The sequence below is a fragment of the Miscanthus floridulus genome, chromosome 19 (assembly GCF_019320115.1).
Source record: "Miscanthus floridulus cultivar M001 chromosome 19, ASM1932011v1, whole genome shotgun sequence".
Taxonomy (NCBI): Eukaryota; Viridiplantae; Streptophyta; class Magnoliopsida; order Poales; family Poaceae; genus Miscanthus; species Miscanthus floridulus.
In genome coordinates, this window is record NC_089598.1 from 26,125,267 (window position 1) to 26,151,407 (window position 26,141).

The window sequence follows — 26,141 nt, forward strand, 5'->3', positions numbered from 1 at the left end:
CACCCGCCAGGCTAAGCTAAGGTCGGTGCTGGTGGCACTGGCTGGTGGTGGTGCTCGTGTGCGCCACTGGTCGGTGCTGGGTGCTGGTGGTGCTCGTGCGCCGCTGCTCGTCGCCGGCTTCGACCCCCAATGACTGGAATCGACCGCCCAAGCTTCCCCTCCCCTATGTTGTAAATATATGCTTCAAGTGTTTTAGTCGTTTCAAAGATATGTTGCATTTGTTTCTTATGGATATTACAAAAGTAAAACGGTGATGTTGCATATATTGCAAGTGTTTCATAGGCATGTTGCAAGCATTTGTTCAAAATATTTCATCGGTTCTAGACGTATGTTGTAAGTGTTTTGATCCGGATGTTTGCATATGTTTCACACATATGTTCCAACAACATGCTTGATATGTTTCATCTATTTCAGACGTATCTTGCAAGTATTCTATCTAGATATTACATATGTTACAATGATTATGTTACAACTGTATGTTCCAAATGTTTCATCTGTTTCAGTCGTATGTTACGATTATTTCATCTGAGTGTTGCAAAAGTAGATATCAATGTAGGGCTGTTTAGCGAGGAAGAGAGGGCTAGTGCGGGAGCCATGGCGGCATCGGCTATAAGCTGGCGGCGGCGCTCCATTGAAGGATGCGCTGGCGCACGCAACCCGTTCCCGTACGACATGCTACCTCCGCCGAAGGTCCTAGAGCAGAAGCTCGTGGCATCTCCCCACACAACGGAGATGCAGACCCCGACTATGGAGGTGACGCAAGCACGACGAGGTTGAGACCTGCTGCGGGCACAGCGAGTGGGCGCGCTCCCCTGTTATGCGGGCACGGCGGACGCTATGTTACGCGGGGGATGGGACAGGGTGCGGCGGAGCTATGTCCAGACACGGGTCTGGGGGCGGACGTCCGGGCGCTAGGTATTTCCCATAACAAATGCTATATCCAGAAATAACACACTGGTAGGACGATTAAAGATAGCATAGCAATGGTATTACGACTTCAAAGCACACTGTCCAGAATTTCTTAAGGAAAGAATTTGAAGTTCCTATTTGCAGTACGATGAACAGTGATGCCTGAATAACTTGTGGGCACGATCAATTTCAGAGATCCACGCATGATGCCTTATACTGATTTTGGCAGTGAAACTTCCTTGTCCGAGCTACCATAGATTTAGCCTGCAAGCACACAACCCACGCATCCCTAACTTGCAGACCCAAAGTGGAAACTCTTTCAAATTAACAATTCATTTGGCTCGCAGGAGTGTATGCAATGCATCTGAATGCTATAGCTGTTTGCCACTTTGCCCATGGACCACATAGATGTAAATATATCAAGACAAGGTCAAAAACCAATCTACATTATTTGTAGTAGATGAGGGAGGTCACGTAATAGATGAGGGAGGTCTCTCCGATAAGAGAGAATTGCAGTCGGAGAAGGGAACCGCCGCGAGCCCGCGACCTGGCAACCAGATAGGGACCCATCCAGATATAAGGTTCGAGGGAGAGAGGGAGATTAGGGTTCGAAGGTGATCGAGGCTATGGAGGTGGAGGCGCTGGCGCTTGAGACGAGGGGGAGCAAGCAGGCTCCGGCGGGTCCGGCGAAGGAGTTCGCAGTGGGGAACAAGGCAGCAGAAGCGGAGGTCTTGGCTGCGGGGAACAAGCCAGAGGCGGCGGAGGAGGCCATGTCCGCGGGGCCAGCGAAGAAGAAGAAGAAGATGCTGGTGAAGGTGGCGGATGACCGCATCAACTCCCTGCTGGAGCATCCAGTGAATCTCACTCTCAGTCATCGCCTACGTTCTTTCACTGAAGAGTCCGCCCCCTTAGCCTATTCCAATCCTGAGAGACGACGGGCCATTCTTGATCAGCTTCCCGGAGTTGCAGATTCGATCGACCAGTGGAATGAGCCTAGACTTGACATACTCCGTCAGTACCATGAAACTAGATGCGCCTATGAGGAGATAGAGGTTGATGAGTAAGGACAATTAGGGGATTAGTTGACAAGTTGAAACAACACTTAGTTGACACTAGGCTTTTCTGTCGGGATTAGTTGACAAGTTGTAGCTACTATCGTAAGCAGTCTATGACTCTATGTAAGGCTGTAAGCTCTGTCTAAACTTTGTGTAAGCTCATCCTAAACTGTGGGGGATCGTCAGTCTGATGTTATTATCGAGGTCGTGGTGATACAAGGAATAATGATTCTATATATGGATTCTATTTGTTCATGTGTGTGCTTGCAATTCCATTGCATTCAACTGTGCTGCGGCGCATTTAATTGTGGGGGCGGCGAGCATGTTATTAGCAAATTGTTGTTTTGCAAGTGTGCCATCATATATCTATATGTCTGTAATAATAGACAATTAGACAATTATACGTTTGCATAATTGCATTCAACTGTGTGGCTGATGTGTGTTATTAGCGAGTTATTGTTTTACATGTGTGCCATCATTACTTGATATCTGTAGTACTAAGAGGCTAGTGCGTGGAGGGATGGGAAGAACACACCAATGGAACTGGTGACAGTGTAGTTCAGACCTATCATCAGTCATGATTTGCTCTGCTGGGTTTTGGACAGCCAGCACACACACTACCTCCCCTGTGTCTTCGGCACAGACATCGTAGTGTTGCACTCCTCCAAAATAATAAGCTTTGCTTCTTTTCCTAGGGTTTGCCTTGCTACCATGCAACCCAATGTTCCCCCTTACTCGACGGTGATGCTCCCTGAACTTCAGAAAAATGCTAGGACTGATGATGCCATTGCCAGATGAATTATAAAGGTGAATAGCTGAACCTTTATTGTTGGTGACTTCTCTTTTCCAGGAACCAAATTATCTCCTCATCTGCCTTTGTCTCCCTTTTTTTCAGCTGCTAGGACTGATGATGCCATTGCCAGCTGAATTATTCCAGGGTAAGCTTTAGCATGGGTTACTTTTTACAAGTTTATTTCACTAGGAGCTTTGGTAATTTTGGATGGTTCCCTTTTTTGTACATGCACAACCTTGAAATTACTATGTGCTAGCCTAGCTGCCAAGAGGTTGACAAAGTAGGATTAGCCCAAATGAGTAGTTCCACAAAGGCAGAGCTAATTAGCTAAAGATGAGAACCTTCAACATGATAACAGTATAATATAACTGTGCTTGCTGATAGATCCTACTTCCCAAAGTGAATTGCTCTCTCCATTCCAAATGATAGGATTTTGATTTTAATAGATACATAGTTTTAACTGTGACATAATGTACATTTAGGCATAGCAAAAGGTATTTCACCAAAACAACCTATAATTTGGGGCCGAAGAAGCACTGCTCATGGCAAGCATTTTATGGAGTAGTTCTGTTTGACTCCAGGCTTGTCTAAGGGATATTCTTGACATGAATTCCACAATTTGGCAATCAGATGTTTGGTTACAATTTAATATCAAAAAATTATGATGGATGATGTTAAACTATTATCATCTATAGGGGGATAGTAGCAGTTATGGCCATAAATAAATTAACAAAAGAAAACAACTCGATTGTGTATCATCTGGAAAGTGGCGGATGCACCTAATAGACCAAAAGCCATGACCCGAAACTCGTAATGCCCGGTATAAGTCTGGAATGTTGTTTTATGCTCTTCACCCGGCTTGCGGAAGTGCTTCTTCCGACCAGCATCCCGCTAATTCCTCCAATAACAATGCAAGAGCACAAGCAAAATCGAGCAATGTAGGACCATGCAAGTGCACAGAAACTTTAATATCATCCCGCAACCCGTCCACAAAGTGCATGGTGTAGTAGAGAGGATCCATGTTGCGACCATACACAATCAGCTGATCCACTAGCCCAGATAAACGCGGTATGACCATACGCAATCAGAAACGGACCTCGACTGACACATACTGAAAACCGGCGGATCAATCGCCCTGTTCGCGCTACATTTCAACTATAAAATATTATTTTCTCTCACAACATTTCAGCATACAGATCAACGTAAGTCAAATTTCAGCTTAAGCCAACAGGGTAAATAACCGATGCTGATCTTTACCGAATCGATCCAACAGCAACTGACAGAAATCAGATCAGCTCCTCTGCCATCGGTCGCCCGGTGATTGATGGGGACGGCCGCGACAACGACGGTGAGATGAGTGACGGCCACTGGGCAGAAGCCCCAACAAACAGGAAAACCAATGTCATCACATTCAAATGTTCATTTCACAAGGAGAAAACGGAAGTACTCCATTCTTCTGTTGGTAAATACAGTACTGTAAAACACTAAAACCTCTGAACGAACGGGTAGGGGTATCTAACAGCAAAGACAACTTTCAAGCGCAACAAACTATCTGGACGAACTTGTCGAAGTTCTTCCTGCACGCGCCGCCGGGCCCGAACGCCTCGGCCACCGCGGCCTGCAGCTCCTGCGCCCTGGCCCTCATCCGCGCGCCTTCCTCCCCGCGCAGCAGCTCCTCCACAGCCGCGGCCACCCCGGCGCGCGTCATGCCCGCCTCGAACGCGGCACCGAACCCCCACACGTGCGCCACGGACCGCGCGTTCATCCGCTGGTCGCCGAAGAAGGGGCGGCACGCCATGGGCACGCCGCTGGACACGCCCTCCAGCACCGACGCCCACCCGGCGTGCGTCACGAACGCGCCCACGGAAGGGTGGCGTAGCACGGGCACCTGCGGTGCCCAGGGCACCACGAGCCCGGACCCGGTGCTGGTGGCGCGGTCCAGGAAGCCCGGCGGGAGCAGCGGCCATGAGTCCTCGCGCAGCGACCACAGGAATGGCGCACCCGAGGCCTCCAGCCCGGCCGCCAGCTCGCGGAGCTCGTCGGGCCGCGGGGACGCCACCGTGCCGAAGCTCACGTACGCGACGCTGCGCGCGGGGTGGCGGTCCAGCCAGGCGAGGCAGCCGTGCGGGTCGGCTGGCGCGGCGGTGGTGTCAGCGTCGTCCTTGGGGAGGAGCAGGTGGTAGGGGCCGAACGGGAGGCAGTTCAGCAGGATCTCCGCGAGCGCCGCGGTGACTTCGGGCGGGTCCAGGCCCGGGAAGGTGTTGAGCGCGACGGCGGCGGCGGAGCGCGGGAGGTGCTGCCCCATGCGGTGGAGGAGGAGGCTGATGTCGTAGTTGAAGTCGCCGGAGACGACGCCGTCGGGGAGGTCACGGACGCGGTAGCTGGCGAGGCCCGGGTGGGAGGTCAGCAGCTCGTCCGCCCTGTTCGCGGCTGTGAATGATGCATCAAGATTCAAGATCAGACCTTTTCATTCTTTTTCTAGCGAAGATAAGACTTTTTTTTCAATATCACAACGAACTATCTAGAGAATAGGAGAATCCAACGCACCCTGGTCGCCGAAGTCCTCCCGGAGCGCGTCGGTGCGGAGGTGCGCCAGGAGCGCGCACGACGCGGCCGTCCACACGGGCACCCACGGCGCCCCGGCCGCGGCGGCCGCGTCCGCCGCCTGCCACACGAACGCATCGCCCACCACGCAGCTCACCCTGGCGCCGCCCGCCGCGGCGCGGGCCGCCTCCAGCCCGGCCTTCACCCCGCCGGCCTCCGCGGCCGCCATGAACAGCTGCATTTGCCGCGGCACCGGCACGGTTCCCTCGGCCGCCGCAGGCGCGCCGTCGGGGACCTCGACGAAGCGCAGGTTCCCCGGGAGCCCGTTCCCGGCGGAGCCGCCGCCGCCGCCGCTGGCCTTGCGCAGCTGCGCGAGGGAGGACGCGGTGGAGAGGAACGAAAGCGTGGCCCCGAACGGCGCGGCGGCGGTGGCCAGGGCGCGCGCGAAGGAGAGCAGCACCGCCGCGTGGGAGCTGAAGGGGAAGGCGACCACGGCCACGTGCGGCGGCGGGGAGGACGCGGCGGGCGCCATCGTCTTTGCTTCGGCGAGGCTGGCGTGGCGTCGGCTGCGCGCGCAATGCGATGCGATGAGATGCCGTTGGATATGCGGCTTCAGTTGCGGCACCGCGCGGGCCGTTTTGAACTCCGCGCGACCACGCGTGCGCAGCTGCCAGCCTGTCACTGCCAGTCGTACGGAAGTTTAGGTGGGCCGGCGGTTGTATCGCGACGCGCGTGCAGCGTTGTGGTGGTTGCGGCGGCGCGGCCACGTGCGGAGCCCGACTCCTGGCCTCGTGGGTTTAGGTACGGCTGCACCGTGCGGGGACGCCCAGCGAGACGGTGACACGTGGACTTTTTTTTGCTCGGTCTCCCGCACTCACGATGCATGCACCTGCTGGCTGATTTCTGGGCGTTACGAGAGAAAAACAATGTCAATAGGATGGAAAAGGGCCTCTCTTACCTTTACGAGCAACATCAATAGCAGAACTAAGGGCGTCGCAGCAAGAATCTTCTTGCTAGCTACTCCCTCCGTCCAGTAAATTTTGCAATTTTAGAGTTTAAATTTGTCCCACAAATTTTGCAATCCTAGAGTAGTAGGCTATCACATCAAGTGGGACCCAGGTTACAGAAGTCTCTTGAACGCTAAAAAAAAACACGACCGACAGCCAAACCTCACGCGAACGTCCTCAGCCACTCGTTTCATCTCCCCCATCCGAGACTCCCCACATCCTACTCCGTATCCTTCGCTGCCGAGCACTCCCGCACCACCTCAGAGCTCCTTCCCCATCCATCCACAATCCTGATCCCGAACCCAAATTCACGCTCAAATCGAACTCCATCCCTGCAGATCTCCTTTCCCCGTTCCTCTCCTCTAGTAGCTCCTCATCCTCGACGCGCGCATGTCTCGAGGCGGCGGCAGGTGCCGTCGGCCTGCCGGATCGACCCGAGGGTGCCCTCGTCGGTGTAGAAGTATCCCCAAGAAATCCGGCCACCCTCCTCGCGCGGATCAACCCGAGGGTGCACTGCCCATCTCGCGTCGGTCCCACGATGGGCCTGTTCGCATCGGCCGCTAAGAGATGCAGCAACGGCAAGAAGTTACTCCGCAGTGCGGACGCGTGCTGCTGTTCGCCGTCCGCCTCCGCCCCTGGTGGTGTGCGCGGCAAGGAAGAGGCGTCGACGTCTGCGCCGGCTTCCACGCCAGATAGCAAGAAGAAAAGGTGGAGGAACAGGACGTTCTGGAGGAAGAAGAGGAAGGCCAACAAGGAGAGCGGCGATGGCAGCGGCGAGCTCGCGGACCTCATCAACAACATTTCGGCCAAGTCGGGTAAGCCGATCCATCCAACAGCCACTCGTACGCATGCAGATGCAGATGCCCATATGCGTGCATGGCTAATACGCTTGCTGGTACGTGCTGCGCTGCAGATGTCTGCAAGAATGTGAATGCGGCCGAGGAAATCCTACGGGGCAGCAACCAGAACATGCTGGACAGGTTGCTAGTTGCTACGATAAACTGCTATTTAGGTCTCCAAAATGATGAACTGTTGTATATGCATGATGATGAAATGCTGCTTTTGGTAAATAAGAATTATCCTACATAATGAAACTGGTGTTCTTATAAATCTGTATAGGTAAATTCACAATGTTTTCGACTCTCTGATATGATATAATGAGGTTATTACTCGTACAACAGTACAACATCATGGCCAAATAATTTTTACATTCCCATTTATATGTTCTGCAGTTTATACATTCCATTCTTTGCATGTAAACTGAACCGAACTTATCTATTTACTATTTACTATATATCATGAGCTGAACTTTTAGGCCTAGAGAAGTTTCTGAAATTAAAACACCACCAACAATGGAAACATTTGCCACAAACCATTTAAAGTTCAAAACTTTATATAATTACAGCAGTACCAAAAGGCTTACTCCTTTATATTACAGGATATATAATTACAGCAGTACCAAAAGGCTTACTCCTTTATATTACAGGACATATAATTATAGCAGTAGCAAAAGGCTTATTCCTTTATATTACAGGACTATCAAAATACTCATGTGGGGTTTACTCATGTCCATCATTATTTTTCTAAGGACTTCATCACTGTCTCATAGAGTTGTCGGTCACAACTAAGGCTTTTAGGAAGCATGCCTAGCGCTTCGAGCCTGCCTTTGTCAATGTGAGGAATTTTATATCTGTTTCCTCCTCCATCTTTCATCACCTCAATCAAACACCCTTGTAGTGTGAGGAACACCCTATTCAAAGTATCTGGATCATAGTTATTAAACTCATTTTGGACATTCTGAATCAGCTCATCCAAATGCCTAGAGATCCTTTCATAGGTTAACGATTGGAGAGATGCAAAGAATCCCAGGTCTAGTACATTCAAATCTGGGGAATTTGCAGGTTGGTTGACGAGTCGTATGTCGAGCCCTGTTTGTGCTACAGCTTGAGCAAATTCTGCGTCATCTACTGGCACATGTGAAGGGGCATTGTCTTGTTGAATATATATGGTTTTTCCTCTAAGTTCTCGTGGCCATTTTCGAACAATAGCTTTTAGAACGTTACCAATCAGGTACGACCTCATAGTAGTTCGATCCACCTTAATAGGCTTAGTGACTTGGGCCCCTCTCCCTCTGTTACGGCTTCTTCGTTTTGCTCCTTCCTGCAGTAAATGAGAGACAAAGTTGGGATAACAAATGAGTACCAAAAATTGATGTAAGATAGCGAAACAAGTGTACTATGCTGTACCTTTCTAACAAATGGCCACACTCCTAGTTTCCCATCAAAAATGCAATTACCTGCATCATTATATATAGGTCTTCCAACTGCTGATAGGAACATAACTTTACCAACGAAATTCTTATTCTGCACAGTCCTATGTGGGTCATCCTCGTCTGGTAGCATATAATATTTCCTGTACGTGGATGTTGTGTTGAACCACTTCTCGTCTATATGGAAGATATTGTCCATTTCAATGAACTTGGGTTCATTTGGCAATGTCCGTTTATCTAACATGGAAATACACCATTGTAGCCTCTCTTTCTTATTTTCTTCCCTCAACAATGGCTTTAGTGTGCTAGAGTGGCGTCGTAGTAGCCCTTCTTTGAACCGCGTATGCAGAGTGCTCTTTTTTACACCGATGGCTTCTGCTAGAGATCGAATAGTGCTCCTCCTATGCAAGGGAACACTAAGAATCTGAGATAGATCTACTTGTACCTTTTTGCGCCCGCACTTCTTGGGCATTCTTGATCTAACATCCACTGGCCTTCCTTGTGCACGGCATTGCTTCGCTCTCTGCCAAATGCGTTGCACTCGATACCTACTCACTTTGAACAATTGAGCAACTACAGTTGTGCTTTTTCTCTTTAGTCTTCCATGGTTGCTTCTCTCAAGCAATGCTTCATAGATTTGCTGTCGTTCGGCATCTGTCAAATTTCTATATGGACGTGCTCTATTCTGAGTAGCATGATGATCTTCTTCAACATCTGAGTCCTCCAACTCCTCTTCATCGAAGTGTACCTCCACAGCATTAGCATACACACCATACTCGTGCATGTCGTCCATCATGTCTACAAAAAAGGAATTACAAGGTGAGTTATTGTAGAGCAGTTGGTTAAGATTTGAAGATCAATTTAACTGACATGAGTTACAAAAACCAATCAGGTCTGTTGGATTAGGTGCATTGAACATTAGATATTTAATGTCCTTTTAGTAGTAATCTGTACCCATTATGATTACAGCATATATGAAGGAAACCCCTTAATGTTTGAACTATTCAATTCAACGTGCTTTGGAAAATTAAATGAAAAAGGATTGATGATGGTGTACTCACTGATAACTTGCTGCATCTCTTGTTGCTGCTCAGAAACTTCAATGTTGTGATGTTCTTCAACATCCGAGTCATCCAACTCCTCTTCATTGAAGACTATGTCCTCAGGGTGAGTATGAACACCATACTCATCCATGGCCTCCACCATGCCTACAAAAGAATGAAATGGTGAGTTGTGGAGCAATTGTGTAGGAGTATTTCTTAGTTCAATTTTCGGTTCACTTATGAGTGTTGGTACAAGTAAATAATTATTGGTATAAGCGATGAACTGTAACTGTTGTTAATTTTCTGTATTGGAGAACTGTAACTGCAGGCGTATTCAGCCATTGAAAAGAAAAAGGTTAGCAGGTCGTAAGCTTACTGTGAACTTGATGTATTTGTCGCTGCAGCTCAGAAGGTTCAAAGTTTATATCAAATTCATGTGGACCACCAAAGATGAGACATGCATCTTGCGGATGCTCTTCCTGTACTCCAACTACTGAAATGAGGTGAGGCACAATATGTAATTCAAGTATGATTCTAGTTTTAAGTAGATAATTAAAATTGAGCTGGTTCTTATTGTTGTCTGAATACAATCAATAGAAAAAGAATTACCTTCATGATGTTCGTGTTCACCCTCGGAAGCATAAACGTTGAGATCGATGACATGCATACCAAGGCGTTCATTGTGATGAAGATGTAGGGGTTGACCTTGGAAATGGGCTTCAGCTGCATAAACTTGATCTTGCTGGACATGAGAGATTTTGTCTTCTTGCTCATATGCAGGTTTTTGATTGAGATCAGGTAAGAGCTCTCCATGTTGATCTGGAAGTTGGGCTTCATCTTCATGAAGTTGATCTTCCCGGAGATGACCGATTTCATCTTCCTCATGTGCAGGTTCTTCATTGAGATCAGGTAAGAGCTCTCCATGTTGATCAGGAGGAATGTTGAGATCTATGGGCATGGCTGATGATGAAAATGGCTTCCAGGTTGATGGAGGGGAGGCTGGTGTGAGTGGATGATCTTGTGGGTATTGCAGGGAGAGCTTATACGAGGGGAGGCTGATGGGAGTGGATGATCTTGTGGGTGTTGCAGGGAGAGCTTATACAAGGGGACGTGGGGTGGCACAGGCGGGAAATCACTTGGAGATCACAGGCGGGAAATCACTTGGAGATGGTTCAAATTTTGGACACCGCGTGGATCATTCTCAGCCACCAACTAGGGTTCATAGAAGCTTTGTTTATTTTTTCTCTGTCTCTAGAGTCTTCTCGCCATGTTGTGTCAACCTTTGTGTAAAGACACGTGTAGGCCATATCCTGTGCAATGATGATGAAACTGAACTCTGGTATAGTTGTCAGATTAACAGTAGGGGTATTTTGGTCATTTGCCTTGTGCATTGGTGGCTCCCTCAGGTCTTACAATTGCAAAATTTACCGGACGGAGGGAGTATTTGCCTAGGTGACGAGAGAGAGAACGTGAAAACTTGAGCAGCCAGCGACAAACTCGTCAGCCAAGCTCGCATAGTACCCCGTGCACTTACACGGAGCGGGCGCGGGCGCGGGCGGCGGCGGCAGCGGCGACGTGGAGCTAGGCTCTTCTAGGGCGAGAGAGGGAGAGGAAGAGAGGCACGGGCCATAGGTATTAAAGGCTCGGCGCCAAATCTACGGCGCCAGAGTGACTGGCGCCGAGCTCAGTGCCATGTCATTTACCGTGCCCAGGAGCTCGGCGCCAGAGACGCTGGCGCCGAGACGTGTTAGTTCGACGCCAGCACCAATGGCGCCGAGCTAAGGGTCCATTTTCTAAATTCTTTTCGTCATGGGTCTATTTGTGAGAAACTTTCAAAAAGGGGGCCAAAATGTAAAAAATTCGGCTGCCTGCCGCGTCACCACAGTGACGGCCTGCTTGCGATAGCTGCGCCCGCCCGCAACTGCCTCCGCAGCGACCGCCCGCCTCGCCACCGCAGTGACGGACCGCCCGTGACCACTCGCCTGCCGCGACCGGCAACCTGCGCCCACGCCAGTCTCCAAAGCCGCCGCCGGCGAGACATGAATCGAGGTTGCTGTTCTGGAAGCCATGGACGCGTATCGCTGAAACGATGAATCGAGCGGATACGAATCGGGCTTTATCCTTCTGTCCCCCAGGGCAATTTGGTCTATATGGGAATACAACATAGATACATCACCTGCAGGTGGGCCCAAGGAGGCCAAATACATCTATAATGGCATTTGTCAGCGAGTTCAACAATTATAATGGTAAATTTCCTATTAGATGAATTGGAATGGCAAATCCTCAAAACGTGAAAATTGTAATGGCTTCGTTCAAAATAACCCTAGTAGTTAATACTATGAAAGAGATTTGAGGAAAGAAAATATACTGCTGCAATATTGTAATCTGTTACTTGAATAAATCTAATTATACAATTGAGCAAAGGTCAGATATACCCGAGGACAGGAACCTAATATATATGTAAAAATATTGAGACTGTATGGACACAGATACGTGATACACTATATCGGTAAAGAATATGCATGTTTAACTTTAGGCATACTTTGTTTCCATGCATAAACCTGAGGCTTCATTCTAAGGCGTTCACATGATATTTTTGAAGGGGAACCAAATGAATAATGAATACATTGTTGTTGTAAATTAAATCAACCAAGTCACCAGAAAAGTTTGTCTATTTATTATGGCCAGCGAAGCTAACTTGGTTTAGCGACATGTACACGACATATAGGTTGTGTTTGGTTCACGTTTTAGATCTAGACTAGACTAGCTACCCAACTAGGCCTAGCCAGCCTAACCCTGGTTCCAGTAATACAAGAGTCATGTATTTGGTTTACTTGTACTAGTAAAGTCTGGCTTATCTAAATCGTATTTGGTTGTCTAGCTAGCTTAGATAGGATCACCTCTTTTTAGTGAAGGTGAATCTTAGCCAAAATCACATCTCCCTCACGGCCTCACTTTGTTCTTCAGCTCGTGTTCTTTTTCTTCCATCGGCTCTATAGACTGAATCTAGTCTGCGTTGATGACTCCATAGACGGGTGGAGGCGCGAGCCCAGCGGCGGAGCTCTTGGAGCGAGCATGAGGCGGATAGTCACCACTGGCACCGCCTCTGGCGACGGTCGCACGGTGTGGGGATGGAGCGCGGATCCACCAACAGCCGGCGCCCGGCGAGGTGGAAGCGGACCGTGGATCACGTGGCGACCGGCGGGGTGGAAGCAGAGAACGACTCCTGGGCAGTGGTCGATAGGGTGGAGGCAGAGTGCGAACCCTGGGGCTATGGCATGTCTCGGCGACAAAGGCAATGAAGAGGCAGGCGAGCCGCGGTGAAATAGCACGGATGTGAGCGGAATCAGTCCTGTCGCCTGTACAAGCTAAGCCAGGCTCCTTGAAAATGAAGGGGCCGAGCGTTTCCCGGTAGCTAGACCAAGGGATGGTCGGTGCACTAGTTGGGTCTGGCTTCGGGCCCAAAAGAGGCAACCAAATAAAAGCTAGAATGCATTCTAGAGCTTGGATAGAGAGCTAGCCACCCAACCAAACACACATGTATACTTCAAATGCAATATTTGAAAATAGAGTCACCTAACAAGTTTTTTTAATGAATTAAGCGCATTACGGTTGACTTAGCTTTATAGAAATGTATCTAGAAAAGCCAAAATATCTTATAATTTGGAAGTGAGGGAGTAAAAGAGGTAATGGCCTGATAAGTGAAATAAATCTCACCATCTTACATAATCTATAGGAAAATAATTTTAGCTTTAGACGGCATGAAACGTGTTTCCTATAGATTCATGATGTCATACTAATCCTCTCTTTTTTTCAAAATTATAGCTCACTTTGTCTTTATCCTATGTGAAACTTTATTAACGTTGACAAAGTTTTTTATAAAAAAAATATATGTTAGCATCTACATGTTTAAGTGAACACACTTTCAAGATATATTTTATGAAAAAAATTAGTGAAACTAATTTGTTGTTATAGATTTTGATATGTTTTTCTATCTATAAACTATGCAAAGTTAAAGAAGTTGAGTTTGACTTTGGAAAAGCTGAAATAACCTATACTAGTTTGGAATGGAGGAGGTATAAGTTGAAATCCTGTGCACTCGTGAGCAATGCAAGCACGGTGGTTTTGTGACGTGGGTCTTTGTATCCCAAAAAAAAAAAGGTAAACAAAAAAAACTCGAGTAATATAACACGTGTTCCAAAAGGGCAGGAATCCGTTGTCCAGTGGCCACCCGTTGAACGAGGTTGAAGCCCCGGTGAACACCTCTATTTTCGGCCGGCACGTACGGCCCAGACGGCCACCACATCCCCAAAATGGTGTGCTTAATATAACGGGGGTCAACCCTTCGAGCAGGAAGCTGCGAAGAAGACCGACGACGTGCCCTCCAGGCCCCTCGGCGTGCCCCCGTCGTCCTCCAGTCCGTTGATCGATCGATCTGGCCATGGCACAACACTGAGATCCTCGTCGGTCGTCGTGTTGTGGCTCGTGAGCCGAACGATTAATCCGGCGGAAGCTAGGAGGGTCACACCATACGCCGCCGTCGACAGCGACGACTGACGATGGGGCGGTCGTACCATGACGGCGGCAGGGACGCGGGGACGGACCTTGGCTACCCGCTGGTGGCCGTGTGCATCGACAAGGACAAGAACAGCCAGAACGCGCTCAAGTGGGCCATCGACTCGCTGGTCCAGAAGGGGCAGACCATCGTCCTCGTCCACGTCAACACCAAGGGCACCTCCGGCGGCGTGGAGGACGCCGCCGGGTTCAAGCAGCCGACGGACCCGCACATGAAGGACCTCTTCCTCCCGTTCCGATGCTTCTGCACCCGCAAAGACGTGCGTGACGATCGGAGCATCCGAGCACGCATGCGTGTCGTCGTGCACTGATGGAGAGAGGTTCTGACATGTACGCTGCCTTGCTGCAGATCCACTGCAAGGACGTGGTGCTGGACGAGCACGACGTGGCCAAGTCCATCATCGAGTTCTCGGCGCAGGCGGCCGTGGAGAAGCTCGTCCTCGGCGCCACGGCGAGGGGCGGCTTCGTCCGGTTCAAGGCGGACATCCCGACCACCATCTCCAAGGGCGCGCCGGACTTCTGCACGGTGTACATCGTCAACAAGGGGAAGGTGTCGTCGCAGCGCAACTCCATCCGCGCCGCGCCGCGGGTGTCGCCGCTCCGGTCGCAGATCCAATCGGCGCAGGGCGACGCCGCGACGCCCAAGCCCGAGCCGCCGCCGCAGTCGCAGCGGTGGTCCTCGTCGTCGAGGGGCCACTCTGACCACGGCGAGACGCCGCGGGTCGACAACTTCCGCTCGCCGTTCGCGCGCGGGGGCCCCGCCAACACGCGCAAGTCGTACGCCGACCTCAGCCACATGTCCATGCCGGACTCGGCGGACATCTCGTTCGTCAGCAGCACCGGGCGCCGGAGCGTCGAGCACCACTCCGCGATCCCGCCGCGGATGTCCAACGGCTCCGTGGACAGCTACGACCACAGCTTCGAGATGTCGCGCACGCCCAGCAAGTGGGGCGGCGACTCCTTCGGCGGCGGCATGGACCACACCACCTTCTCGCAGAGCAGCAGCTCTTCCTTCTGCTCCCTCGGCATGGTGACTTGATTTCTTTTGTTTTGTTTTATTAATTAGCCCAACTCTGATGGTCATTGCCACCATCTTGAATTCTTGATGAGAGAAACGATGCATGCACTCCTATGCTAATAACAGCAGGACGACGTGGAGGCGGAGATGAAGAGGCTACGCCTGGAGCTGAAGCAGACCATGGACATGTACAGCACGGCCTGCAAGGAGGCGCTGACGGCCAAACAGAAGGCCATGGAGCTGCAGCGGTGGAAGATGGAGGAGGAGCAGAAGACGCAGGACTCGCGGATAACAGAGGGTTCGGCGATGGCGATGATCGAGCGGGAGAAGGCCAAGGCGAAGGCGGCCATGGAGGCGGCGGAGGCGTCGCAGCGGATCGCGGAGATGGAGGTGCAGAAGCGGATCAGTGCGGAGAAGAAGCTGCTCAAGGAGGCCGAGGAGCGCAAGAACCGCGGCAGCAGCGGCATGTCGCACGAGGTCCGGTACCGCCGCTACGCCATCGAGGAGATCGAGCACGCCACCGACAACTTCAACGACGCGCGCAAGGTGGGCGAGGGCGGGTACGGCCCCGTGTACAAGGGCTTCCTGGACCACACGCAGGTGGCCATCAAGGTGCTCCGCCCCGACGCGGCGCAGGGCCGGTCGCAGTTCCAGCAGGAGGTGGAGGTGCTCAGCTGCATCCGCCACCCCAACATGGTGCTCCTCCTGGGCGCGTGCCCGGAGTACGGCTGCCTCGTGTACGAGTACATGGCCAGCGGCAGCCTCGACGACTGCCTGTTCCGCCGCTCCTCCGGCGCCGCCGGACCCGTCATCCCCTGGCAGCACCGGTTCCGCATCTGCGCCGAGATCGCCACGGGCCTGCTGTTCCTGCACCAGACCAAGCCGGAGCCGCTGGTGCACCGGGACCTCAAGCCGGGGAACATCCTGCTGGACCGCAACTACGTGAGCAAGATCAGCGACGTCGGGCTGGCGCGGCTCGTGCCGCCGTCCGTCGCCGACACCGTGACGCAGTACCGGATGACGTCCACCGCGGGCACCTTCTGCTACATCGACCCGGAGTACCAGCAGACGGGGATGCTCGGCGTCAAGTCCGACATCTACTCCTTCGGCGTCATGCTGCTGCAGATCATCACGGCGAAGCCGCCCATGGGGCTGTCGCACCACGTCGGCCGCGCCATAGAGCGCGGAGCGCTGCTGGACATGCTCGACCCCGCCGTGCCGGACTGGCCCCTGGAGGAGGCGCAGTGCCTCGCCGAGATGGCGCTCCGCTGCTGCGAGCTGCGCCGCAAGGACCGGCCGGACCTCGGCGCCGTCGTGCTCCCAGAGCTCAACCGGCTGCGCGCGCTCGGCGAGGACAACATACAGTACTGCGGCGCCATCAGGGGCGGCAGCGGCGGCGGCGGCATGGGCATGCACAGCTCGCCGTTCCACAGCAATGTCTCACTGTCGCACGCCGCCGTAAGCATCCTCCGTCCATAATAACCAAACCTTTTTCCAACACTTCCGTTTAAAATTTTTTTTCCAACACGACTAATAACGAACTTCAATTCTAAGCATAACTGAGACGAGTATTCGATGGGAAATTTACAGGAGATGATGGTCGATTCTCAGTACCCAAGATCAGTGTTCAGCTCAAGAGCGAGCGATTCGCCCAAGCCGCCGAGAAGATCGAACGTTTGACGCCCATGCATGAACTTTCCAGCGTCGGCGCTTGCAGGGTGAAGGGGGTGGCGTTGTGTTGTGCAGGTTCATAAGCTGCCTAGCTTGAGGGGGAGCTAGAGCAGGTGTTGTTTCTAGCATGAGTTTGGTGCAGAATTTTCTTGCACGAGGCACGAGCTATGTACTAGTAATACAGAACCGCATGGCTGGCTCTGCCATTGCCGTGTACCTGACTTGTGACAGCTTCCTCTTTTGTGTAATGGATTTTTTTGTTGGATTAGGGGCACGTTCTTATGTTTTTTTAAATGTCTATACATAGTATATATCTATATCTATGCTACAAAGGAACGGATTACTTGAAAAATATAGCTCGCCCTCACTACAAGAGATTAGGCCTTCTATGACAATTTTCATATGACAAAGCACTTTTTAGTCATAGAAACGATGCGTTTATGATAATTTTTCAGAAGATTACAAGCGTTCGTGACCAAGATGTGTTTTAGTCATAAACAACTGTCACCGTGCGCCCTTCCCAATCTTTGTGACAATAGCTCATGACGAAAGTTTGTCATAGCAGCAGCAGTAGCAGTAGCTATATAGCTTTCAGTTCGGCATAGCAGCAGTTTAGTTCAGTTCAGTTCTGTGAAGTACTTTCAGTAGCTACTGCTAGCAGTTCAGTTCAGTAGAGTTCAGTTCGGCATAGCAGCAACAGCAGTATGCTTTATTTTTTAAGCTTGGCTTATTTTGCCCATGTGTAAATAGAAGCTCCTGTTAGCTGACTAATTAGTGTGCTGCTTATTTACTATTGATTTGTTTTACTGCTTTGAGAAATATTTGTACCTATTAATTGATTGATTGCTAGTTACTTTTTTTTCATTTTTGTGCTGATTTAAATAGCTTGCTGTTAGTACCGCGCCCATAGCCCGTATTATTCTTTTTCTGCTGCGTTTAGTAGCTTGCTGCTAATTTATTTTTTCAATTTTTTTGACATGCAGTTCCTGAATGTAGTCTTGTGTTGGCAACATAAACTTCAAAACTAATACTGCAATCCGATGATATATACAGAATGGTTAAACTAGTCAAGTTGCTAGCTGAAAATAGTGTCGTGCCTATGAGATTCTATCTCTAATTATCTGGTGTTTCATGTAACAGACCATTGAGTTCAAGAGGAGGCATGCTGGTACGTGAAGAAATTTAGTACAAGATACCTGGTATGGAGATGTTGTTAATATAAGATCACAGAACTATATGGGTTGGCTGATGTATGTATATGGGTTTGCTCATGTGTATTTGAGCTGGTTGATATATTTATATGGGTTGTAATGTTCCCGGAAGAACCAGGATCATGACACATTTGGAGCACCTAATGTTGTATGAAGCATTGTGTTTGGAGGAAATATTATGGTCGCACGTTAAAAATTGTGATTATTATGTAATTGGTGATGTGATTTATTATTTGTGATGAATATTTAAATGGGCTTGGTTGATAATATGAATGCTCGGCCTCTAGAGAAAAAAAGAATGGGCTAAAAAGATTCATAAGAAATTGGGCCAAAAAGGCCAGCCACAACGTGTGGGCCAAACTAGTTTTAGCCCAATTAACTAGTGAGGAAAGCAGCCCATGATACATGGGCCACGTCACGCACCACATCATCTGCCACGTCAGATCCCTGGACAGTACACTTGTCACCATCCCGCCTAATGTATTATGACAACTATAGTGACAAATACCGTCGTCATAACCTGGTGACAAACGTACAATTGTGAAAGTGCATTTGCCCCCTACGTGGGTTTTGGTGTATTGATGACATCCAAATTAGGGACTAATATGATCTTAATGAGATATGTTACAGCTATTAGTCCCGTGAAAGAATCAAAGAGTTGATAAAGATGTAATGGTATCCCTCAATTATTCAAGTTGCAAAGGCGGACGAACTCAAAACGATCTTCAAAGGTTTTAATTTTAAGTTTGAGTTTAGGATCCGCCGCACTATTAAGAGGGATGCAAATTTAATTGGTCTGAGGAAGATAGAGTGCTCAAGCATTTAAATAAAATCTAAAGAGTGACACTCTTGCACTTCACGAGCACATAGAATAAATTTCTGTGACTGTCGACGTCGGAAGTCCCGACGTAAGTCGGAACTACCGACAGTCGGAAGTCCCGACCTAAGCCAGGAGTCCCGACACCTGTGCTTCTGACTGGCTCGCTGTCTGTGCTCGTCGGAAGTCCCGACGTTCTCCGGGAGTTTCGACCATCGGAAGTCCCGACGTTCTCCGGGAGTTCCGACACTGACCTGACCCAAGCCGGGAGTCCTGGCATCAGAGGTGCTGACTGTCTGTTTTACTGCGCATGTCGGAAGTCCCGACGTTCGTCGGAACTACCGACCGTCGGAAGTCCCGACGTTTGTCGGGAGTTCCGACACTGACTTGCACGCGCTGACTTCTGACCTTCGTGAACAGTGTTTTCTGTTATCGTCAGAAGTCCCGAGATCTGCGTCGGAACTTCAAACGTAGATCTGAACGGTTGGATTTTCACTTGGAGTATAAATACTTCTCACTTCACTTCTAACCGTTACGGACTCACTTACAGCGACCCACTTCGTGCTCAACAGCTCCAAGCAACTGAAAGCGCCCCTCTCCTTCCCCCTTTGCTCCAATCTTCGATTCCCTTAGGGTTTGATTGAAAGGAGAGTGGATTAAGTGAGAGCATCACTTTGGAAAGCTTGAGCACTTGATTTCTTCGTCAAGCCGGTTGATTTTGCGTCTATTACTCTTGGGGTTTTACCCCTAGCCAGCTAGGCGTCGCCCAAGAGCTTCCATCTTGTGGAAGAGCCTCGGGAAGTTTGTATTACCCCTCGATTTCTTAGTGGAAAGCTCAAGTGACCTTTGTGGTCGCTTAGAGAGAGGCAAGGAGGTGGAAAAGACTCCGACCTTTGTGGTCACCTCAACAACGAGGACGTAGGAGCTCCTTAGTGGGGTTCCGAACCTCGGGATAAATCTTTGTGTCCCGTATGCTTGTTGTTGTGATTGCTAGATATTACTTGTATGTGTTTGTCTCTCTCTCTCCCAAATTTCCATTTTAGGGTTTGGACTCGATCTACGGTTTGGAGGCATTACGGCGTCAAGGGAGTGACCCAACATCTTCACCAAACCACTAGGAAGTGAGGTTGTAAGTTCATTTATCCGCAAAGTTAAATTTGGCACTGCTTTTGTAGTTCACGTAGGCGTCGGAACTGCTGACGTTTGCGCCGGAACTTCTGACAACGTCGGGAGTTCCGACCCAAATGTCGGGACTTCCGACAGTGACTGACAGAATTGAACTTAGCCTTTGCAGTAAATTTTAGATACGCCTATTCACCCCCCCTCTAGGCATTGTTAGATCCTTTCAATTGGTATCAGAGCGAGGTCTTCTCTTTGCGCTTCACCGCGTGAGAAGAAACAATGTCGGAGTCCGATAAGATGCAAGCCATTGCCATCGAAATGGCCAAGAAAATAGCTGAAGAGTTGATGAGTACTCAAGCCAAGATCTTTCAAGATGAAATGAAAAAGATGCAAGATGAGATGAGCAAAATGAAGGAAGAATTGAGCAAGAAAGTAGAAGATGCAATAAGTGGCAAGAATGATACTAGTGACAAGAATGAAGCAAACAAAGATGCCGCTAGTGATATTGGAGCCGGTGAGCATGCTCATGGAAAAGGAGTTTATTCAAACATGAGTTTTGACTATGGACAACTCATGAAGGGCTCAACACTACATACACCATCTGTCAACATTGGCAAGCCACCTCACTTTGATGGAACAAGATACACCGATTGGTCATACAAGATGAAGATGCATCTCATTGCCGCAAGACTTTGAGAAGTTGTGGATGTTGGTGTGATGATTCCTACCGATGAAGATAGAGAGATAACTCCGGAAGAAGTGCACAACCTCCATCAAAATGCACAAGCCGTAGCATTGCTTGTGTCAAGCCTAGCTCCGGATGAGTTTAGAAAAGTGAATGGAATGGAAAGTGCTAAACAAATTTGGGATACTTTGAAAGTATCATTTGAAGGAGATAAAAGTGTGAGAAAAGGCAACATAGAGTTACTTCATGGTGAATTGGAAAGATTTGTATTCTTGCAAAATGAAATAACACAATCTATGTTTGATAGGCTCATGGCATTGGTCAACCGCATAAGAGCTCTTGGAAGCACCGAATGGGATGACAACAAAGTTGCTAGAAAGATGTTGAGAACCTATAGAGCCAAGAATAACATGCTAGCATCCGTGATCATGGAAAGGCCCGGTTATGATGAGATGACACCTCAAGAAGTCCTTTCAAAGCTCAAGCATCATGAGTGTCTAGATGAAGATGCAATCAATGCTCACAATCAAAATCCTAATGCAATGGGATTCAACAAAAGTGCCGCCCTTAAAGCAACTCAACAACATGAAGTTCAATGTTCAAGTCAAGAAAAGAAGAAGAAAGTGAAGGATGATTCCTCAAGTGGAGAAGAAGATTCCGATGCGGAGGTTGCATTTGTGATTAGAAATCTTAGAAAGTTTATGAAGAAGAAAAGCAACCGCAAGACCTATGGTGATGGAAAGAGAAGGTTCAAAAAGAGATTTTGCTATGGATGTGGTCAAACCGGTCACTTCATAGCCGATTGTCCTAATGAGAAAAAGAAGCACAAGTATGACAAGGATGAAGACAAGAAGAACAAAGGCAAGAAGAGAGGTGAAGCTCATCTTGGGGAAGAATGGGAGTCAAGTGATAGTAACTCAAGTGATGATGAGAAGAAGAAGAAGAGAACCGCAAACATCGCCATCCACCACTCTTCTTCACCAACCATGATCTTCCCCGACTCAACTTCACCACCAAAACTCTTCCCCAACCTATCTTCACCACCGAGGCTCTTCTCCAACCTCATCGACAACGACTACTACACCCCAACTTGTCTCATGGCAAAAGGGGAGAAGGTACATACTACACCCGTTTCCTCTAGTGATGATGATGATAGTTGTGATGAGAACATAGAAGAAATTGAAGCAACTATGATAAAGAAATTTGGTAAAAAGGCCTTCACTAAAATAAAAATACTAATGAAGAAATTAGAGAAGAGGGATAGATGCTTAGAGATGCAAGGAGACATAATCACAAAAGAAAGAGAGAAAAATCTTGCTCTTGAAGCATCTATCGCCGAGGAAAAGATGAAGGTTGAAAAATTAACCGTTGAATTATCTTTAGCCAATAACTCATTTGGGAAATTGACTAAAGAACATTCTTCGATTAATGATCAAGTAGCTAGCCTAAAAAATGAAAAGAGTGTAGCTCAAGAAAGCCTCACAAGCTTGGAAGAAAAATATCGAAATCTTGAGCTAAACTATAGTACTCTTTGGGCTAGCACTTCAACTTCTCCTAAGGCAACCAAAGACTCTAATGTCTCCACTAGTGATGGTTGTAAAAGATGCTATAAAATTGATGTGAATGCATATACAACTAACCTTGTTGAGATAGAGAAGAAAGACAAGGAGATTCATAGGTTGAAGATAATATTGAAGAATGGGTGCAAGTGTCAAGAGCAATCCAACAAGACAATATACAAGTTATCAAGGCACCCATCAATTAAGGAAGGCATTGGCTACAATAGGTATGATGGAAAGGCCAATGGAAGGAACATGATAAATGGTGTGCCTTATGTGAAGTTCAACAAGGGCGTTGCTCTTGATGAGCTAATAAGCAAGGCCAACAACAAGATCTACATCCCAAAGATACAACCTACAAGCAACAAGACAATTAAGACGAAGCAATCCGATGTCCCCAAGCCACAAGCACCACTTCCACGGTGCTATGCTAGTGACTACATGTGTTGTTGGGGCAAGGATGGCAAAATTGTGGTTAAATATGTTGGTGCCCAAAAGAGAAAGGAAATAATGAGGAGTGTTTGGGTGCCCAAGTTTTATGTGACTAACCCTCTAGGACCCAAATCACTTTGGGTACCTAAAACAAAAGCCTAATTTGTCTTTGTAGGAATATTCCTCCGGTGGAACAAGTTGGGTGTTGGATAGCGGATGCACCAATCATATGACCGGAGAGAAGGACATGTTCACATCATTTCAACCAAGTCATGATCAAAGTGGAAACATTGTGTTTGGTGACAATGGAAAAGGAGAAGTCCTAGGTTTGGGTAAAATTGCTATATCAAATGATAATTCAATTTCCAATGTTTTACTTGTGAATTCGTTGAAATACAATTTGTTGTCCGTTTCACAACTTTGTGAGATGGGTTACAATTGTCTTTTTACGGATAAGGGTGTGGAAGTCTATAGAAGGGAGGATTCCTCTATTGCATTTACGGGTCATTTAAAAGGGAAACTCTATCTAGTTGATTTCACATCAAATAGAGTAAATCCCGAGACTTGTTTAATGGCAAAATCTAGCATGGGTTGGTTATGGCATCGTCGACTTGCCCATGTTGGGATGAGGAACTTGGCCAAACTTCAAAAAGGCGAACACATCCTTGGACTAACAAATGTTTCTTTTGAGAAAGATAGGATTTGTAGCGCATGTCAAGCGGGAAAACAAGTTGGAGCTAAACATCCCGTCAAGAATGTTGTGACAACGGAAAGGCCATTAGAGTTGCTTCACATGGATATATTTGGACCCGTCGCTTATATAAGCATTGGTGGTAACAAATATGGTTTTGTAATTGTTGATGATTATTCTCGTTTCACTTGGGTATTCTTTTTGCGTGAAAAGAGTGAAGTCCAAGGTATCTTCAAGAAATTTGCAAGAAGAGCCCAAAATGAGTTTGATGTCAAAATCAAGAGAGTTAGAAGTGACAATGGGACGGAGTTCAAGAACACCAACATTGAAGAGTTTCTTGATGAAGAAGGGATCAAGCATGAGTTTTCGGTTCCATACACTCCACAACAAAATGGTGTTGTGGAGAGGAAGAACCGAACACTCATAGAAGCCGCAAGAGCAATGTTGGATGAATACAAGACTCCTACCAACTATTGGGCGGAAGCGGTCAACATGGCATGCCATGCTATCAACCGCTTATATCTTCACAAGAAAAGAGAAAAGACCGCCTACGAACTTCTAACCGGTAAAAAGCCTAAGGTGCATTACTTTAGAGTCTTTGGATCCAAGTGTTTCATACTTAACAAGAAATCCAAAAGCTCTAAGTTTGCACCAAAGGTTGATGAAGGTTTCATGCTTGGTTATGGTACTAATGAACATGGATATCGTGTTTTCAATAAAACCACCGGTTTGATTGAAATCGCGGTAGACGTGACTTTTGATGAAACCGACGGCTCTCAAAAAGAGCAAGTCAATGTTGAGAATGTAGGTAATGAAGAAGCTCCACACGAAGCAATCAAGAAGCTTGCTATTGGTGAAGTAAAGCCCGTTGAAGATGAAGATGAAGACCATGTTGTGCATGATGATCTTGATCCAACCATTCATCATGTTTCATCCAATGAACATGGTGAAGCTTCCGCAACAAGAAATAATCAAGATGGGAGATCAAATGAAGCACAAGATCATTCTCGTGAAGATGGTGTCAACAATGAGCGAGCTCAACCACAACTCAACAATGAAGAAAGAAGTGAAGTCAACCCTCCACTAGCTCATGATTGTAATCTTCCAATCGATCATGACCGTGATGATGATGATGATGATGGCCCTATCCAAAGATCAACACAAGTGCCACATCCTAGAGTGCATCAATCCATTCAACGGGATCATCCCGTTGATAACATATTGGGGAGCATTCGACGAGGGGTAACTACACGTTCTCGTTTAGCAAGTTTTTGTGAATATTACTCGTTTGTTTCTCCTTTGGAACCTCGTAGGGTGGAAGAGGCACTTGATGATCCGGATTGGATGATAGCTATGCAAGAGGAGTTGAATAACTTCACTCGGAATGAAGTCTGGTCCTTGGTGGAAAGGCCCAAGCAAAATGTGATTGGAACTAAGTGGGTCTTCCGCAACAAGCAAGATGAGCATGGCGTGGTAACAAGGAACAAGGCAAGGTTGGTGGCTCAAGGATTCACTCAAATTGAAGGCTTGGATTTTGGGGAGACCTATGCACCGGTGGCTAGGCTAGAATCAATTCGTATTCTACTTGCCTATGCCGCTCATCATGACTTCAAGCTATATCAAATGGACGTGAAGAGTGCATTTCTCAACGGCCCCCTATCCGAGTTGGTGTATGTAGAGAAACCACCGGGCTTTGAAGACCCCAAGTATCCAAACCACGTCTACAAGCTCGACAAGGCACTCTATGGGCTCAAACAAGCCCCTAGAGCTTGGTATGATTGTTTAAAGGATTTCCTACTCAAACAAGGTTTTGAGATAGGAAAGGCCGATGCTACTTTATTTACTCGCAAAGTCAATAATGATATCTTTGTTTGCCAAATATATGTCGATGACATAATATTTGGTAGTACTAATGTGGCTTTTTGTGAGGAATTTAGTAGGATTATGACAAATAGGTTCGAGATGTCCATGATGGGAGAGTTGAAGTTCTTTCTTGGATTTCAAATCAAGCAACTCAAAGATGGCACGTTCATAAGTCAAACCAAGTACACAAATGACATGTTGAACAAGTTTAACTTGGACAAGGCCAAGCCCATCAAGACACCCATGCCAACCAATGGACATCTTGAACTTGATCAAGGAGGAAAGGACGTCAATCAAAAGGTATATCGCTCCATGATTGGATCACTCCTTTACCTTTGTGCATCTAGGCCCGATATTATGCTTAGCGTGTGCATGTGTGCAAGATTTCAAGCTAATCCAAAAGAATGTCATTTGATGGCCGTTAAGAGAATTTTTCGGTATTTAGTGCACACTCCTAATCTTGGCTTGTGGTATCCTAAGGGCTCCACTTTTGAGTTACTTGGCTATTCCGATTCGGATTATGCCGGTTGCAAAGTAACCCGAAAGAGTACTACCGGGACTTGCCAATTTAGTGGTCGCTCCTTGGTATCATGGAGCTCTAAAAAGCAAAATTCCGTTGCTTTGTCCACCGCCGAAGCCGAGTATGTGGCGGCTGGCGCTTGCTGTGCCCAACTACTTTGGATGAAGCAAACACTAAAGGACTTTGGATGTGAGTTAACCAAGATTCCACTTTTGTGTGACAATGAGAGTGCCATTAAGTTGGCAAACAACCCTGTAAACCACTCTCGAACAAAGCACATAGACATCCGTCATCATTTTTTGAGAGACCACGAAGCCAAAGGAGATATCGCCATTCATCATGTGAGCACCGAAAAAC

General features: G+C 48.1%; 4 protein-coding genes across 4 annotated transcripts; 2 read left to right on the forward strand and 2 right to left on the reverse strand.

The window, feature by feature from the left end:
* Positions 1-4,149: 4,149 nt before the first annotated feature.
* On the reverse strand, positions 4,150-5,904 carry LOC136528746 (anthocyanidin 3-O-glucosyltransferase-like). The gene is made up of 2 exons (XM_066521721.1): positions 5,305-5,904; positions 4,150-5,187 (listed from the first exon to the last, which is right to left on the reverse strand). The coding sequence occupies exons 1-2, from the start codon at positions 5,831-5,833 to the stop codon at positions 4,292-4,294; spliced, it is 1,425 nt and encodes a 474-aa protein (XP_066377818.1). The 5' UTR covers positions 5,834-5,904; the 3' UTR covers positions 4,150-4,291.
* A 1,765-nt stretch (positions 5,905-7,669) lies between these two features.
* Positions 7,670-10,871, reverse strand: LOC136529134 (uncharacterized). The gene is made up of 5 exons (XM_066522199.1): positions 10,230-10,871; positions 9,997-10,113; positions 9,639-9,785; positions 8,555-9,375; positions 7,670-8,468 (listed from the first exon to the last, which is right to left on the reverse strand). Exons 1-5 carry the CDS (start codon positions 10,576-10,578, stop codon positions 7,884-7,886), a joined length of 2,019 nt encoding a protein of 672 aa, XP_066378296.1. The 5' UTR covers positions 10,579-10,871; the 3' UTR covers positions 7,670-7,883.
* Positions 10,872-13,989: 3,118 nt separating this feature from the next.
* LOC136528163 (U-box domain-containing protein 35-like) lies at positions 13,990-17,136 on the forward strand. Its single transcript, XM_066521085.1, has 4 exons — positions 13,990-14,455; positions 14,545-15,225; positions 15,340-16,671; positions 16,804-17,136. Exons 1-4 carry the CDS (start codon positions 14,180-14,182, stop codon positions 16,891-16,893), a joined length of 2,379 nt encoding a protein of 792 aa, XP_066377182.1. The 5' UTR covers positions 13,990-14,179; the 3' UTR covers positions 16,894-17,136.
* Positions 17,137-25,483: 8,347 nt separating this feature from the next.
* Positions 25,484-25,936, forward strand: LOC136529804 (secreted RxLR effector protein 161-like; the record flags this gene model as incomplete). Its single annotated transcript, XM_066522867.1, has 1 exon — positions 25,484-25,936. A coding segment is annotated over one exon (453 nt), but the record flags the coding sequence as incomplete, so codon positions are not given.
* Positions 25,937-26,141: the final 205 nt, after the last annotated feature.

Bases quoted from the DNA above. Each gene is read 5' to 3' on its own strand.
- LOC136528163 (XM_066521085.1), top strand. From the start codon at position 14,180: ATGGGGCGGTCGTACCATGACGGCGGCAGGGACGCGGGGACGGACCTT. The intron at 15,226-15,339 runs GTGACTTGATTT...TGCTAATAACAG, and splicing joins CCTTCTGCTCCCTCGGCATG to CAGGACGACGTGGAGGCGGA. The intron at 16,672-16,803 runs GTAAGCATCCTC...GGAAATTTACAG, and splicing joins TCTCACTGTCGCACGCCGCC to GAGATGATGGTCGATTCTCA.
- LOC136529134 (XM_066522199.1), bottom strand. From the start codon at position 10,578: ATGCCCATAGATCTCAACATTCCTCCTGATCAACATGGAGAGCTCTTA. The intron at 9,376-9,638 runs GTGAGTACACCA...CCTTTTTTGTAG, and splicing joins AGAGATGCAGCAAGTTATCA to ACATGATGGACGACATGCAC. The intron at 8,469-8,554 runs GTACAGCATAGT...CATTTACTGCAG, and splicing joins TGTGGCCATTTGTTAGAAAG to GAAGGAGCAAAACGAAGAAG.
- LOC136528746 (XM_066521721.1), bottom strand. From the start codon at position 5,833: ATGGCGCCCGCCGCGTCCTCCCCGCCGCCGCACGTGGCCGTGGTCGCC. The intron at 5,188-5,304 runs GTGCGTTGGATT...CATCATTCACAG, and splicing joins GGAGGACTTCGGCGACCAGG to CCGCGAACAGGGCGGACGAG.